Below are 17,054 nucleotides of genomic sequence, written 5' to 3'. Positions count from 1 at the left end.
ATTTGCATCGATTTGGTTTATGATTTGGAAAAGACTAAATTATGCTCAAATGTTCATGGTTGTCTTTGATTCTTTGTTAATATGTAAAAGGCTTACATGGGCAGTCCTTCTTACAGTGTAAACATTTTATTATTTTTATTTCACTAAATGACACCGCAATACTGCATATTGTGCCTTACACATGTTTTCTATTTTAAAAGTTGTTCAACAACAAAATGACCTGTTTTGAATATTTCAAGTGTTGAAACCCCTTGAGTTGGGTGATTATTTTAAGAAAAACGAATACTAGCCTGTCATAATAAACAAACATTGCCAACAACGTACTCATGTTTTGATGACTTGCATATTGGGATAGAACTGGCTATCCGACCCAAATATTACTTTCAATTCACCGGGGCAAGTTATAAACGCGACGTTGCTGCAGAAGAGATTGAACATTATGTCGCCAGAGGAGTCAGTGGTGTTGGATACTGCAATCGGCGCTGTGTTGGAGACTGTGGTCGAAATTGTGATGGAGACTGTGCTGTTAGGGCATGTGCCGTGGCTTTGCAGTGTTAATTTTTGGCCAGTAAACTGTAGCGTCTCACAGACTGCGTGGGTGAACCGACAGCTGTAATGAGATGAAGTTGGTCAAAAGGCAATCCATGGCGCGCGGTCTTGTCGGGCCTCAACACAAAACAAAATTTCGTTCATACATCGGTGGCTTCATAAAAATGTACTTCAAATGATTAGTTTTTATGCGAGATTTGGTATCGTCTCTTTATTAAGGGTGTCACGATACGCTCACCTTACGATACGATACGTATCGCGGTACAGTGTGTACGATACAATACGTATCGTGATACGTATCGTCAGATGGAAACAACATACAAACCATTAAAAACCATTTTTCAATTTTATTTAAAAAACCTCTACATATGTGTCATACAATATACAAAATACCATATTATATCATGAAAGTACACGAGTTGACAATTAGTTATTAGTATTTACAAATCTAAAACTTTGATTAAATATGAACACGAAATTATGAATATGCTTAAATAATACGGACTGCTTTATGTTTCTTTTACTTCGATAGATTATTAAAGTTAAAAATAAAACGTGTTTACCAACTAGTAAAACTGGCAATCTTTGCTTGTGTCGTAAACAACTCCAAGCGCAATTCGTAGATACAATCAAATATTGCACCTTGTTTCGTGACGTAGGCGACACAGCACATTTTTTAGTGGTTGAAATTTAATTGTAATGGTTTCAAAGAATTTGCGAAATTCTCAGCGGAATCACCAAAATTACAAATCCTGCTTAGGAAATTCGTAGCGACTAAAGTCTTGATATAAAGCAAATGTTTATACGAATAAACGCCTACCACTTTCTTACTGATAACACAAAATGCTTCCATATTTTTATTAGAAGCTTGTTGGAGGTGATTTCAATTCATTTTCCGACATATTTTTTTTTTTGGGGGGGGGGCGAATTACAGTTACTTCCCTTGAAATGCGTCATGGAAAATGCCGTATCGTATCGTACCGTACGGACTCGGAGGCGTATCGTGAACCGTACCGAGGGGAGACTATTACAATATACCGTCCCACGGTGTACCATGACACCCTTACTCTTTATATTGTCATGGAGTTGGTCATGCATTGATATTCTCAGTCCATAAATCGTGTTAAAATTATAAATTTCCATTTATAATAACAGGCAAACATATACAATCACCAAGTACTCACTGGTTATCATAGGTTACCCGATTGGAGCCGCACTCTTGTTCATCGCCCTTCGTCACGTGGGTAGCGCAGTCGACCAATAGAAGCTCGAGACACAGGGCGTCGGTGTAGAGGGTCTTGATATTCACAATGGCTGCGTCTACTACTCCGCCGCTAGGAATCGCGTGGGGCTTGAGGTTGGGGTTTGTGTATGGTTGGGTGTGGTGTCCATGATTTGGGGTTTGGTAGCCCCAAACAACGACTGAAATAATATGGAATACGTCGGCGCTAAGGTTCCCAAAACAACGACTGCATTTTAATATCAATTCAATTCGAGTCCGCTGTGTTAATGTTCTAGCGTTAAAAGTTATATTATTTATTATACCACCGCATTGATATATGCCTGATATAACGTTGCCTTTTTTATATCATGGTCAACAGGAAGTTCTTATATGAGTCAATGTTTGGAGTAAAATGGGATTTGCAATAAAGTCAACAATTTCTATCAACATGAATCAAGTTCAACACAACAAACAATTTGATACCACGAACGTACATATTTTATTCTAGTTTAAATTCATAAATCACAAAAACTTTTATTTTTTAAATCACCACCGCCCGCACTACAGAAGTTAAATGACGTCATCAATGGGACAATAAATCTTAAATATCGATAGTCATTGCACTCGCAAGTTTTGCACAGAAAGTCAAGACAAATGATTACTGTATGCTAATCCTCAACTATTTAAACAATCGATTTAAAACGCTTATTTCAATACACATCTTAAAAATGGCGTCTCCCAACTATTCGGTGAAGTGTGTTCTTCGATTAAATTTGTCGCTGCAGTCCATTCCTGATCTCCAATTCAAGACGTTTATAATTAAAGCGGGTGTACTCTTCCCATTCGTAATGCAAGCAACTTTTAATCTCTATACGATGTTTAAAATGAGCGATTATTTGTGTCGTCTTTTCGAACGCCGTTGCTACATGTATGTCATGTTGTAAAAGACGGATCAGCAAAATCAGCGGAGATCCGTACATTTTAAATATTGAAAAAATGGATTGGTTTGCAGATTTGTAGAAAATTGTGGTATGATAAACAGAAAAACAGGTTACTGCCCCATCGTTTTGTAATTTATCAGGCTCGGCACGAATAAAATAACGGCTCGGCAAGCCTCGACGTTATACAGTAGACTCTCTGTAAACCGGACGGTCTCGGGACCGGCCTGATCGTCCGGTTTTTAGAGAGTTCCGGTTTACCAAGAGTTTTCATGTTGCCGAAATATACATGGTATGCATTGTGTACAGAATCACATAAAAATAAAACAAACCATATACATTTACATGTACCCTGTGATAACTGTACGCAGGTACTGATGATGTTAATTGGATTCTTAAAAATGTGTTTTTAATCGATTAAAAGCAAAAAAAATCCATACCGACTTGTTTTGATTAATCCCAAAGTGAGCATGGCGCTTTATACATGTATGTACGTGGCATTTGTCATATAGGCGAGTGACAACACAAATAAGATTGTTGTAGATACGCGATTTATTATTCAATACATACATGTACCACATTTCATAAAACATACACACAAGCAAAAAACAGCGTCATAATTATTTATTAAGATATTCATAATCTCAAAACCAACTTATTCTTGAAGTTTACGATTTCACGAAAAAGTCCAAGATCACTCGAGGCTGCGACATTTTAGATGCGTTCGAAATTAGTAAACGACAATGAATGAACTTGCATACAGATAGTTGGATATTTAACAGTCATATTTCTAACAGTTTATCTGACAAACAAACAAACAACCATGTCAGCGTTAAAACTTTGGCTATAAGATCTTTTAAATATCCGAGAAGATCACAAGAAAGTGATCGTCGCAACGGCATGCATTAATTTTTAAATTAAATTGTTTATCATAGGCGATAATAAATAATTAATAAAACGATCGAGTCACTCACTCTTTGGTGTTACCGCACGTCTATTTTAGACATTCACAGTTTGTTGTACATTTCTTAATCGGACTCTTATATCGCGGTAACGACTTGACACCTTTATGGTATGTTTAATCCGATTATCGATTATTGCGCGAGCAAAATGTGTGACACCGCACTCGCTGTGCTGACTAGGTATTGTCATTTTCACGCCTCGGGCATCTTGAGAATTTAGACCGTCCGGTATGCTCAATGTATTTTACTTTGAAAATGACCAAATTTACGGACATACCCGTCCGGTTTTCAGAGAGTTCGGTTTATTCAACATTTTTTAACAAAGAAATAGAAGGAGAAAATACGGGACTGGCCCGACCGTCCGGAATCGGGAGAGTTCCGATATTCAGAGAGTCCGGTGTTGGCAGAGTCTACTGTATTATGCTTAGGCTCGCCTCATATATTACAAAACGATGGAACAGTAACCAGTTATTCTCTATATATCTACTACTATATACTAGCCGTTTATAAAAAATAGAACGCTTTAAATATATATATATATATGTGTGTGTAACATGAATAGTGCAATAATTGGTCACCGCAAATTGATATCATTGAAAATAATCTAAATTCTTCGGCAATTTTAATAAACATTAATGGTTCTTGAACTGTCAAGCAAATTTTAAAATTGAACATTGACAGAATACGGAATAAGTTTACATTCCCTAGAACAAGAAAATTTGTGCAAATATTTCGGATTTCAAGTCCATGTACCCGCTTCATATTATTATCAATCAATGCTAATTTGCAAAATTGTTGTCATATTGATACATGTAAATGCAATGCTGAATGTTTACTTCAAAAACATCATTTAAATAGACATGAAATAGAAAGGATTTGATGTTTGCAATGATGAGCCCAAATTATTCAGATTCAGTAATCAAACAAATATTATTAAAAGTCTTTCTAACTCATTGCGCGATAACATTACGGTATGTGTATTGAAAATTGAAGAAACATCAGCGATCGTTATGTTAAAACATAAACGTTGAAACTTGTTGCAAATGATTGCTCATTTTCGGTGCACGTTACATAAAGTAGGATTGTGTTTAAAAATGTAGATAATGGTAACACTAATCGATAAAAGTTACATACCAGAAATCTGCAATAGTACGAACAGGCCGATGGAAATCATGGGCGGCTGCATGACTACCAGAAAATGGAACTAAGAGTCATTTTAAATAGGAACAATTGTATAAGGTCATGGATTTCTTATCATAAATCACGACTAATTTTATGCAGTGACCAATTATGAAACATTCAGACACAGGACCCAACAAGACACAAATTAACAGCAATCAATGAAAATGGGGTCACCGCCTTTTACCAGCCAAAACATATGTGTTTGTGTTTTTATCGAGTGAAACGGACAAATGTGACAAATACCGTCATAAGACGTGTAACAACATAAAGTTACGGCCTATACGCTGAATAGTACGAGATACACGAGATATCTTGTTCCAGATATTATAAGGGGTCTTTCAGTGCCCGGTGTATAGCGCCAAGTATACTGCACATTGGTTTAACTTATCATGTTAAAGACTAAGTACGTTTTGGTTACGCGAAAGATCGAACCTTTTACCCCCAAGTTTTGGCGAATGCGCTCTGGTAAATTAAAGGCAGAGCATATCAAAACCCGTTAAAGGTCCCAAACCTTACACTTGGTTCATGCTAATTTAAAATATTTATCTTTAAAGAAGTAAATATAATCATTAACATGTTCAAATGTATTACTCAATGACCTATTGCTTACCCGGGCACCGTAACAAAAACTTTGTGACGCACGATGAAAAAGAAACAAAGTATCAAACGGATCGTCGTAATTGAAACAGTGCATTCAATGATTGATTCTTTAACTCGGACAGCATACGGCAGATAAAGATATAAGAATGCAGTCGAAACCATATGGCTCGAATTTGCTTGGCTCGAATTTCCGTTTGACTCGAACTCCCCTCGAAGCACCGATTGTTAGTTGGTATATATTAATATAAATTTATGTCGGTTGGCCCGATTGTGCGAGGCTCGGATGACTCGAGCTCTTTTCACCGTGTAGCGTGAATTATGTAAGACCATGAAAAGCGTCAGATAAACCGGACAACGCAGTGGAATACAAACAAGAAATATCATGGCCGTGAATACTGTTAGATTGGACTCAAAAGTAAGCAACGATTATTTTCATTATTAAAACATATTGATATTGACTTATGACATCATATGCATATAACTCCATGTAGAACTACAGTTATAATTTACCTTCACATTAACCATTATTCGATCTCATTTATCTTAAAGGGGCCTTTTCACGTTTTGGTAAATAGACAAAAAAATTAACCAAATTGTCTCAGATTCGCAAATGTTCGTTGTAGTTATGATATTTGCGAGGAAACAGTAATACTGAACAGTAACCATGCTCTAAAATATCCATTATATGCATCTTTTGACGATTTAAAAGCCTGAAAATAATAAAGCATTACAACCCGAAATGATTGACTAATTTGGAGAGTTCTGTTGTTTTGTTGTGATACTACGAGGATTGCTCTTATAAAGTATAAAATACATCACTCATTGTATAAGAAAGGATGACCGATTGGTTTAACCGATAGACTTTTACTCCAGTGGTCAGTGGTTTGCTTTCGGTTGTGGGTTACTTTTTTCTTTCTTTAATTTTATTAATGTTTTTTACTGGAGCTTTTCAGATCCAATGTTTGCATTTATCAATATAAAGCATTTAATGAAAAAAAAATCAATACATGCCAAAATCTGTAAAAAAAAAGCCCCTTTAAGTCGAAGCAAACGTCTTGTTTTATAATGCACGACCGTCAATCACGGGCGCCACCTCTTTTTTGAGATGCATTAATAAATAAGCTTGATAAAAAAGCTAAATTGTCTATGAGATCGGCCGTGCAAATCGCCCACTTTAAGAGTTGAATTGACTTTGTATACTGGTTTTAAACGATTACACTACAAGTAATATCATCACTTTGCAACAAATTATCTAATGTCTTAAAAACAAAATGCAGCCATTCAAATTTACATAATCCTTATAGGTTGATATCTTGCCTATCAATCTACTCAAACTGACTGTCATTATTTTGATAATAAAATAGGACAAAATAGTTTGATCGGTGTAGCTTTTCACCTTAAATGACCTTTGCATAACGCCAGCAGACCCGAAAGAATACATTCCATTCATTCCATCGGCTGATTGAATGTGACTAAAATCAAATGATGATATGGGTTTACTAATCTGACAACAGAAAAATGTTGTTATGACATGGGATAAAAAAATGTGACTACAGTAAAATGATGTTATGACATGGGATAAATAATGTGACTACGGTGAAATGTTGTTATGACATGGGATAAATAATGTGACTACAGTCAAATGATGTTATGACATGGTATAAATAATGTGACTACAGTCAAATGATGTTATGACATGGTATTACTATTCTGACTACGTTTAGTTTATGTTAGGACTTCGGCTAAAATGAGAAAACAACCACATGCTGCTATGAGATTGTATAACTTATGTGACCAATGCCAAGTGTTGGAATGAGTTTAAGTTACAAGTATCACTACATACAAGCGTTGTGAGGACCTGGGTTAACTAAGGTGACTATGACTACTATTTCATGTTATACTATTGGAGATTAACTTATGTTACTACAGACAAGCGTTGTTATGACCTGGGTTTATTAAGCTTACTATGACTACAATCAAATGGTGAACTGTTGGGGATATACTAAAGTTCCTAAAGACAAGCGTTGTTAGAACCTGAGATTACTTGTGTTACTATGACTACAATCAAGAGTTGTACTGTTTGGGACTTACTAAATGTGCTGTCGCGATTTCGTAGTATTGTTGTGTGTGACCTATAACCTGTTTTCACAGATACCATATTTCGAGTCGTTTTGCGAAGGAACACAGTTCTTGCCGTTTTAAAATTAAGTTCTGAGCTTTACCTTGCACTTCGGTAGTACAGCCATTATCACTATTCAGTCGTTAATGCTGCGTCTTTCACTAAGATCTATGTTCTGTTCCAACTTTGTTTACTGATTTAACACGAAACAGCAGTTAAAGGTTTATTGTTTTCTTATGATATTACTTTTCATAATGTAATACTGAAACAAAAAAATAAAATCCTACACAATCTTCAAGGATTTTCTTGTGATTGCTTGTGCGATCAAGGAACGACAACTCTACGTGGGTGGAGATTGGCCGAGAGTATGGGATGTTCATGCAGTCACAGCAAAAAGTGAGGTTCGATCAACGTTGTATGCGAATCTTAAAATAATTGTTGAAGCACTGTCTGAAAATGGCTTATCCGTCAATGTGGTTTCCTGTGCATGTCTTCAGGATGTAAAAACGTTAGAGGAACCAGAGGTATACACAAAATGAGGGGGACAACTCAATAAGAAAACAAAGGAGGAAAAAATCATGTACCAGAAAAAATGTAGTAATCAGAACTAGTGGTTAAACAGTTGTACGAGTGTTTCTGGAAATATTATTTCGTTGAACCAACCTTCATGTGTTGAGTATTTTGAAAAAAAAGTGCTTTAGAGTGTTACTTAACTGAACTGATATGTATTTTTGTTGACCTTTTTAAAAATGCATGCTAGATTTATGTTTGTGTTTATTGGGTTTTATAAGCAGCGACGTTTTCAAAGGTGAGCTACTGTCCGGAGGAGCTTTTGTCTGGGTCTAAAATTATACGGAAAAGCGTTTGTTTGGGCAGGTCAAATCGAAGGAAAGCTTTTTTATAGTTGGAGAGCTTTTTCGCAATAAAATTTGACGGGTGCGCTAATGTTCTGGAGAGCTGTTGCCCGACATTCTTGTCATTCAATATGTAAAAGCAATATTATGAACCTATTTAATGGTATATACTCAGATATATAAAGTAAAAATATTATGATAATGTATAGTTGAATACAAGATTTGACAGTAACCATATCACTGTATATAGTAGGTACCAATTCACTGATTAAATAGCAGTTTTGATTATCTCGCTGGTGCTTGGAGGATTAAACACAAGCTTTAGGAAACAGTGCCTATAATTTTTCGAGTGTTTTTTTTGTAGGATTGTTTTCCGATGACAACCATATTTCCGTCATATTATCGCGGTTAGGTTACCAACTCACCATTTTTGCGGGATTGAATGTTTACCAGTTCAAGATGTAAACACTTATGCTAGTTAGTGACAACTGCCCTACTTAAATCAGAGATTTCGACATGGGATGGTATTCAAATTGATTTCTTTACATTTCCCCACATATGTTATGTGGCAGGCCTATGGATTTGTACATCGGCGCTTTACCAACTGAGCTTGCATAGTATTACATGTTAATGGCATTTACCCATTCTCTTCAATAACATAGGATGAGAAGCGGGGCCTAGTGAGACTCACAGACATGTTGCAACAACAACAACAACGGTACACAGACAACAAAAAGTGTTCATTAACGACCTTTATTTTACATATAAGAACGGCTACTTTCCTCCAGCAAAGCTGGCCTGACACTTGCTTAAATCGGAAACGATGGTCAGAGCGTTGTCATGACACTTTGCTTTTGTGAGTTCGCACCTGACGAAAGTGATTAGAATTAGAAAGTACAACAAGAAATCCTCAGTCATATTTTTGCAAAGGTATTACAATTGCATCGATGGGTGTTAACTGCCATTAACCAACGAAAAATATATATTAAAGTGTATATCTGGTCTCAAAATGGGATATTCCTTTCCGTTTATAGGTACACCATTGGCACTACAATATCTGATCAATGAATGCCATAATAATGTTCTAACAACTGGCAAAGCAATGATCGACTAAGATTATTTAATCGCAAAAGTTTATCGATTTCGACTCGTTCGAGTCGACTGCACTCCCAGCTCCCAGTATACTGGCGTACAATAATATAGGATTGATAAGGGGAGTAAAAATATAATGATAAACTAGACATGTAAAAAAAAATTCTTGCACGTTGATTTACATTTATTGTTAAAAGTGTTACTAGATTTTTTGAAATTTATGCAAACGGTTTTTATGTTTGGCCTTATTTGAACCTTTAGTTACTTACTTGTTTGGAAAGTAATTTCCGTCCGACCCACATATGACGTCAAATCCACCCGAGCATAATCTTTCTTCTTCTTCTTCTTTTTTCTTTTATTATAGTGACATGTGTTTACGTACAGGAGATTAACAGACATATATACAATGCATACAAGAACACCCGGCCTAATAGGCCTATAAGTCACCTTAACAACAGTGTAAAATATAACGTGATCATTATTGTACAAATAGACAATGAAATATTTGAGCAACATACTTAGTTCAATGAATAAGTTAGCATCTTCTATATAATATATGTATAAGAACATAGCAAGAGTTCAATGATAATATTATATGTACAATTTTATCATAAGTAAGAAGACATATGCCTGAAAAATGTGTAATTCGTAGTTGATACTTAGAAGCCCATTTACATAATTATATTATTTTAAAGTTTTAACTGACACAACATCATAAAACAGATATTGTTACTTATATAAAATACTGCTTCTGATATAAAAAGCATTTACAACAAATTTCGCACACTTTCTTGGATGACATTTAACCAAGAGAACTAATTTATCTTTATTTGATTGATAGGTAGCATATTCTTCAGAGTTCAAAATGTTCCCAAATATAATATGGAACCGAGATTGTTGCAGAAAACATTTCGCACAATGGAAGCGACTGGGTCCGGTGTTGCCTTCGTTGGGGCGCAAGTGGTCGTCGATGGAGCGGAAGTGGTTGTCGCGTCAGTTGTGTGACCGGAAGCTGTTCCATGTGTCACTGTATTGGTAGCAGAAGCAGCGACGGTGACGGTGGTGACGTTGATTGAAGGGACCGTGGTGATTGGACATGCGTCGTGGCTTTTGAAGGTTATTGCATGCCCAACAAAATGCAGAGTCTCGCACAACGCGTGGGTAAAATGGCAGCTGTGAATAATATCACGTGAGTTGCTATGAGTTCCAAGAAAGACGTAGAGTATACTTCTTTGATGTAGAAGTATTTATTGATAATTAATAAGATCATCTTACTGGTTGCCATAGGTTACCCATAGGTTACCCCATTGGAGCCACACACTTGCTCATCGCCCTTAGTCACGTGGGTAGCGCAGTCGACCAATAGAAGCTCGAGACACAGGGCGTCGGTGTAGAGGGTGTTGATATTCACAATGGCTGCGTCTTCTTCTCCACCGCTAGGAATCGCTTGGGTTGGGTGTCTATTATTGGGATGTTGGTTGCCCCTAACTAAGACTGAAATGATATGGAATGCGTCGCTCATTTTTAATTCCATATCCCGCTGTGTTTAAGCTCTAGCTTTAATAAAATCTCTAAACGGCTACCCCGTCATTACGACCAACTTGCTACGACGACGACCACCATTTTTCAGTCCCGATTTTTTCTTTCCATATCGGAATGGTCGTAACATTCACTGATCCGACCAACCCGTCAACGGCTACTACGACCACACAAATCAGTCAATTTTGTCAATTTGTCAAAAAGGAATAATGAGGTTTAACAGTACCTATAACACGAATAATGCGATAATTTGTCACCGCATATTTATATCAGTGAAAATAAACATACATTGAACGACAATTTGTGTGTAAATAATCAATGCATGAACTGTCGGATAAATCTAACGATTAAACATGATCAGAAACTGCTAAATTCGTTTTCATTTATGAACATTTGCGCAATTGCATTGGCAGTAAAATATATCTACCCGCTGCATATAATTATCATTTAATGCTAATTGGCGAATAGTTGCCATGTTTTCACAGTTAAACGCAATGTCTCAAGAGAATTTATATTAAAAAAATATTATAACGGATTCGATTTTAGTTCTTTGACTGATAGGCACATTTTAAGCCAAATTATTTCGATTCAAAGTAAAATGACAAATGAAGTCGCCTTTGCGTAATGCATATGGTGTCCACATAGCGAACGGTAGGCCACGGATTCGATCTCCACACAGGTAGTGTTCTTTAGATCTCCCCCAAGAACACCAAGTACTGATTCTAGGCTCCGGAAACGGACTCAAGGTCGTTTCAATAAGCCTTCGGCTTACGATAGAGCTTAAATAAATAGTTTTAATCTAAAATGACAAAATATATTGCATTATGATGAGAACAATGTCCTACAATTATTTCTTAAGAATTTGTCAAACTAGTTAGGCTAAAAATTTTCGATTTGTTTATAGACCTTTTGGCGAAAATCGGCGATTTGAATAACGAAATAACAATATACAATAGAACAATGTCGCATATAATACGTTATTTTCGATATGTGTTGAATACAGTATGATTATGTTGTATTCTACATTGAAGATAATGGTGACAATAATCGGGAAAAACTAACGTACCTGAAATCTGCAAGAGAACGAAAAGTCCGAGTAAAATCATTTTGTATTTTCGACTTCAAGTCTTGTGAAACATATTTATACCGTCATGTATTCCTTATCTTAAATCACGTCTGGTTGTACGGTGTTGTCAAAGGGCATCGTTGATTTATTCACGACCTCTTAATCACATCACGGACAGAATTTTAAAGCTACGCAAAACACTTGTAATGCAATAGCTTCCGACTTAATTCTGTGATTGTTTTGTTTTATGTGTTTCCAATTACCACAAATAAACTTGTTATTTGAATTTAATGTTGACAAAAAAGCAGCCAGTGCCTTATTTTACAGGGCACGCTCGCAACCACGTAAACAGTGGCTTTGCTGCCATTTAAAAGCGGTTTAGACGTTGTGATGTCAGTACGCTTGCACACCTGTCGGACGTCGTGAATGATTCATCCAACTTCAACGCCTCCGTCCAATACCCCCAGTGGCAGTGGGACGATTGGCGCGCTTTCCTGCAGGCAAAGTTCAGAGCGTTGCCGGGCATTCGGTATTGATTGTTTGCACTAAATACGTGCTGTATAGAGTCTTATATTTCGTATACTGATACAAGCGGCACAATTAAAGTATCAGTACATAATATTGACTTTTAACATAATTATAATTAAATTGAAGGAAATATCAGTACTTCAGATTTGAACAACGGTGTCCCGGGTATGTTTTCGCAAGTGAACGACATGGATCAGAAAAGACGAAGATTCTTTTGACATCAGAATCAGTTTTGTCGGTACGGAGAGACCGCGCACGCTCACAGCTGCATGGTTGTCGGAGCAGCGTCGCGCTTACCTGACGAAGATGGTCTCCCCCTACGTGTCCGCTGTGCATTGTGATGTGTTAGTGCATCAGGAAGATTGTGATGTTTGATTAGCACACACTTCAACATACTCAACTTAGAGTATTGAGAAATAAATGTCTAAAAAATAATCGTGGAAATGGATATTGTTGTGTTTCACCACTTCACGGATTCATTCACTTTTATTAACTTATCATTTTTGTATTTAAATGGTATAGTTATATATCTAAATGTTACCGATAGTTACTTATAAGCAATTGAAATGCTCTATTAAACAGAAAACACGAAGATATTAACGTGCGAAACAATGTTATGAACGTCGAAAATACGCGACGTCAACGACGTAGTATTAAAGAAATTATTTCGTAAGTGTGGTATTAAAGATTTGAATTCCGCATAGTATTTGTTCTATCAGCGTCAAAAGAGTTGCAGATTTAAACCAGGAGAAAAAAATCTGTAAGAAAATGATAAAAAGTAAAAATCGAAAATTTTGCCATTAAGTCAGGTTTTCACATGACGCGATACATATGTATTTTAAGTGAATTTGAAATGTTAACTTTGTTGAACGGTAGCAAGAAATAAAAACAGCATTGTTGTGGCCGATACGACGCGAACGTAACATAAGCTACCCCACCAAAAATTAAACTATGACACGTGAACATGCAGACTGTGTAGTTCTTATAACATTTTACTCATATGCGTGTAAGCAGGAGAAATACATACCAACTATAACAAACAATTACAAAATAAATTAAGATCTCTTTTTTTTTGTAGAAGACGAGCGAAATTGTCAAGAAAACAGGTAAGGTTTATTTAAGGGATTTCTTTTACGCATGCCCGTGCTATTTATTTCCCCTCTCCCCTGCGCAGTTGTCATGTTTTCATTGTGACGCAATTTGTACAAATTGCAATTGTTTAACTATAATAATGGCCCTTCAACGAATTGCTGGTGTCAACGGCAAGAAAATAATCCGCTGTAAGTATGTGCCGAAGCAAATTGTATAACAGCATTATAATGCTTCATATATATACGTTTTGATGAGACAGTTTGTCCGACTCGTCACAGTGTTCATCCATTTATGACGATACAGTAAAAGCTGCACTGTCATTAGTAATCGGAAACATGTTTATACACGGATAATGTCAAGTTTAACGTTTTTGTCCAGTATAAGATAATGTGGACAAAAAAGGTTGACATCATCATTATGTGCGATATGAACAACCATCAAAACTAAACTTATATACACTTAAATCGATAAACAAACATGTTGACTGATTGTTTTAATGATATTAAAGGTGCCTTTTCACAGATTTTGGCATTTTTTAACTTATTCATTAAATGCTTTATATCGAAAAATGTAAACATTGGATCGTAAAAGCTCCAGTAAAAAATCAAGAATAAAATTAAAAAAAGGAAAAGAACATTGCCCGGACCAGGTTTCGAACCAGTGACCCCTGGAGTCCTGCCAGAGTCCTGAAGTAAAAACGCTTTAGCCTACTGAGCTATTCCGCCGAGTACACTTACTCAACGTATTTTATACGTTATATAAGCAATCTTCGTAGTTTCACAAAATTTAACGACAAAAACAGAACTCTCCAAATTATTCAATCGTTTCGCGTTGCAACGCTTTATAATTTTTAGGTTTTAAAATCTTCACAAGATGCATATAATGGCTATATTAGAGCATGGTTAATGTTCAGTATTACTGTTTCCTCACAAATATCATAACTTAAACGAAAACTTACGAATCTGAAACAACTTTTTTCAATTTTGTCAATTTACTAAAGCGTGAAAAGATCCCTTTAATATCTGATATGAACTTGATGATTAGTGGCACCTTTTAATTTCCAGGTCCAGTTCAGAATGCAAACTGTTTAAAAAATGGATTTGGTGAAATGTGATAAGCAACGTTTTTATGATGTAAATAATCGTTTAATCGTTTATAATTTTTAGGACCAGTGTCTCTCGTAACTCTTTAAGAGTGGTTGCATACTTATATATTAGAAATTTGTATTGTTTTTCTGTAATTGTGTGTGCAAAAATTAGACGTAAATAAATGTATGTCTGTCTCACACGTGTTTGTGCAAACATTCAACATACAGTAATTTTCATAAATATCATAAATACAGACGCGCAAACGAGATACTAGAGTCAAAATATTTAACATTTTACATGAAACTTTAAAACAATTCTGTTGTGTGTAATATAGTTTAACTACATTTATGACATACATAGCATGCATGGTTGATCATTGGTTATACTTAAAGCGGGTATACGATTTTGTATATGTGTTTAATTATAATATATTGATAAAATATGTTACAATAACACAAAATAGGCAAGACAAATTATACATTAAAGCCGAATTTCATAAAATGCAGCAAAGACAAATTAGCGCCCCGAGCCGATAGTGACGTACATATTTTCATACAATAACCGAAGCATTCGTCTTTGTATTATAAACCGTTAAACTATTAAGTTTAGATGCACATCGTACATGTATGGTATGCATGCTGGCGAATTCTGCTGTATAGCCGTTTTCAATTTGAGAATTAAATATCTGGCTTATTTCGCATTTTTCGACACATGTTCTTCTTAACTTTTATTTTAATTTATATTGAAATATATATATATAATAAGTTTTTTACACAGTTTGTATAAATTCATTAATATTTGACAAAATCGTATATACTTGCTTTAATGATTACTTAGTATAAGAGCAGTTGCTGATTATTTAAACAATAACACTCTCATTGAAATCAATGCCATCGATTCATGTTATTGACGCATATCCTACTGGATATAGGGAAGACATGTTCCATGTTTTCCCGGCCCATCCCAGCGGACCATTGCACGAATGTGTTTTTATATGTCTTTGCATATTTCAAGCCCTTCGTTTATTTGCATAGGTCATGGTTTAATTGCTTCTTGGGAGCAGTACGCATCGAACTGAATTGTTTATCCTCACTTTGGCTGCAGACAACCTAGAGTTTGGAATAACAAATGTACAGTATAGCAACAAATTGTCGAGCACTAGAAGGTGGAACTTTGTTCGGACTGCTTGTAAAGTGCGTGTCTGTTATTTTTGAACTTCTTCATTAACACGTGTTTTAGCCCAGTTCTTGAAATAGATATCGCGATCCATGCCTTCAGCACATATTTGATTACGTGACGACAGCACCCAGCATCGTGATTGTTGACATTTATATTTAACATATACATTATCTTATAAAAAAATCTTCCGCGTGTTATGCCGTCTATATTGGTTATAACACACAGTTCCTAAAACTATTTCCTTTACTCATATCTGTGTGTGCAGCAGCAAGGATAACATGTTGTACAACTGTCAAACCCGTTCTAGGTTAAGATTAATGCAACAACTATTTTAAGTGAACTTTAACAAGGATAAACCTTCGAGTATCGATTTTAACAGTATCATGTCCAAATTATAAAGTTCTTGTTTTATATATCTTTATATTCATACACATATACCCTATTTTGATATATAATATATATATATATATATATATATATATATATATATATATATATATATATATATATATATAAGCATAGCTTCGGCGATGTAATCTGTTCGATCATGCCTATAGGACCTTGTCATGAGCAATTTTGTTCGTTACATTCGTCGTGCTTCTCCCATTGAACGAAGCCATACCGGTCTTGATGGTCAAGTTATTTCGCGAGTTAACACACGCAGTGTAAACTGTCCATTTATTTGATTATGCGCTATTAATTAAGCAAACATAAACGTATGGAGAATACTTAACTAGCAGACGGATTGATAAAAATCACCGGCAAATATATAGCATGATCCCTACTAATAATATTTCATCCATTGGATAAATTGTAAAGCAGCGAAAACACCATTATAAGCGGTGTTCTAACGCACTAGTAGCTGATCTTCAGATAAATAAATAACAAATTTACCCTTGTTAAACTTCAAAAAATCTTTAACCGGACTACATCATACAACAATATAGATTTCATTCCGTTCTGAAAAGTATGTGTCACTTAAGTCATCAATATGTAATCAGCAATGAGACTATGTTCGCATTTTTTGTAAGCATGTTAATCGGC

At 35.5% G+C, this 17,054-nt stretch overlaps 1 protein-coding gene across 1 annotated transcript; it reads right to left on the bottom strand.

The window, feature by feature from the left end:
• Positions 1-180: 180 nt before the first annotated feature.
• Positions 181-4,857, bottom strand: LOC127838164 (uncharacterized). Its single transcript, XM_052365742.1, has 3 exons — positions 4,806-4,857; positions 1,734-1,971; positions 181-610 (listed from the first exon to the last, which is right to left on the bottom strand). The coding sequence occupies exons 1-3, from the start codon at positions 4,855-4,857 to the stop codon at positions 325-327; spliced, it is 576 nt and encodes a 191-aa protein (XP_052221702.1). The 3' UTR covers positions 181-324.
• Positions 4,858-17,054: the final 12,197 nt, after the last annotated feature.

This window comes from Dreissena polymorpha, chromosome 7 (genome assembly GCF_020536995.1).
Source record: "Dreissena polymorpha isolate Duluth1 chromosome 7, UMN_Dpol_1.0, whole genome shotgun sequence".
Classification (NCBI taxonomy): domain Eukaryota; kingdom Metazoa; phylum Mollusca; class Bivalvia; order Myida; family Dreissenidae; genus Dreissena; species Dreissena polymorpha.
The sequence above is the reverse complement of the archived record's forward strand: the minus strand, read 5'-3'. Positions and strand labels throughout refer to the sequence as shown.

Bases quoted from the DNA above. Each gene is read 5' to 3' on its own strand.
- LOC127838164 (XM_052365742.1), bottom strand. From the start codon at position 4,857: ATGCAGCCGCCCATGATTTCCATCGGCCTGTTCGTACTATTGCAGATT. The intron at 1,972-4,805 runs GTATGTAACTTT...ATATTATTTCAG, and splicing joins CGTACTATTGCAGATTTCTG to TCGTTGTTTGGGGCTACCAA. The intron at 611-1,733 runs GTGAGTACTTGG...ATCTCATTACAG, and splicing joins CGGGTAACCTATGATAACCA to CTGTCGGTTCACCCACGCAG.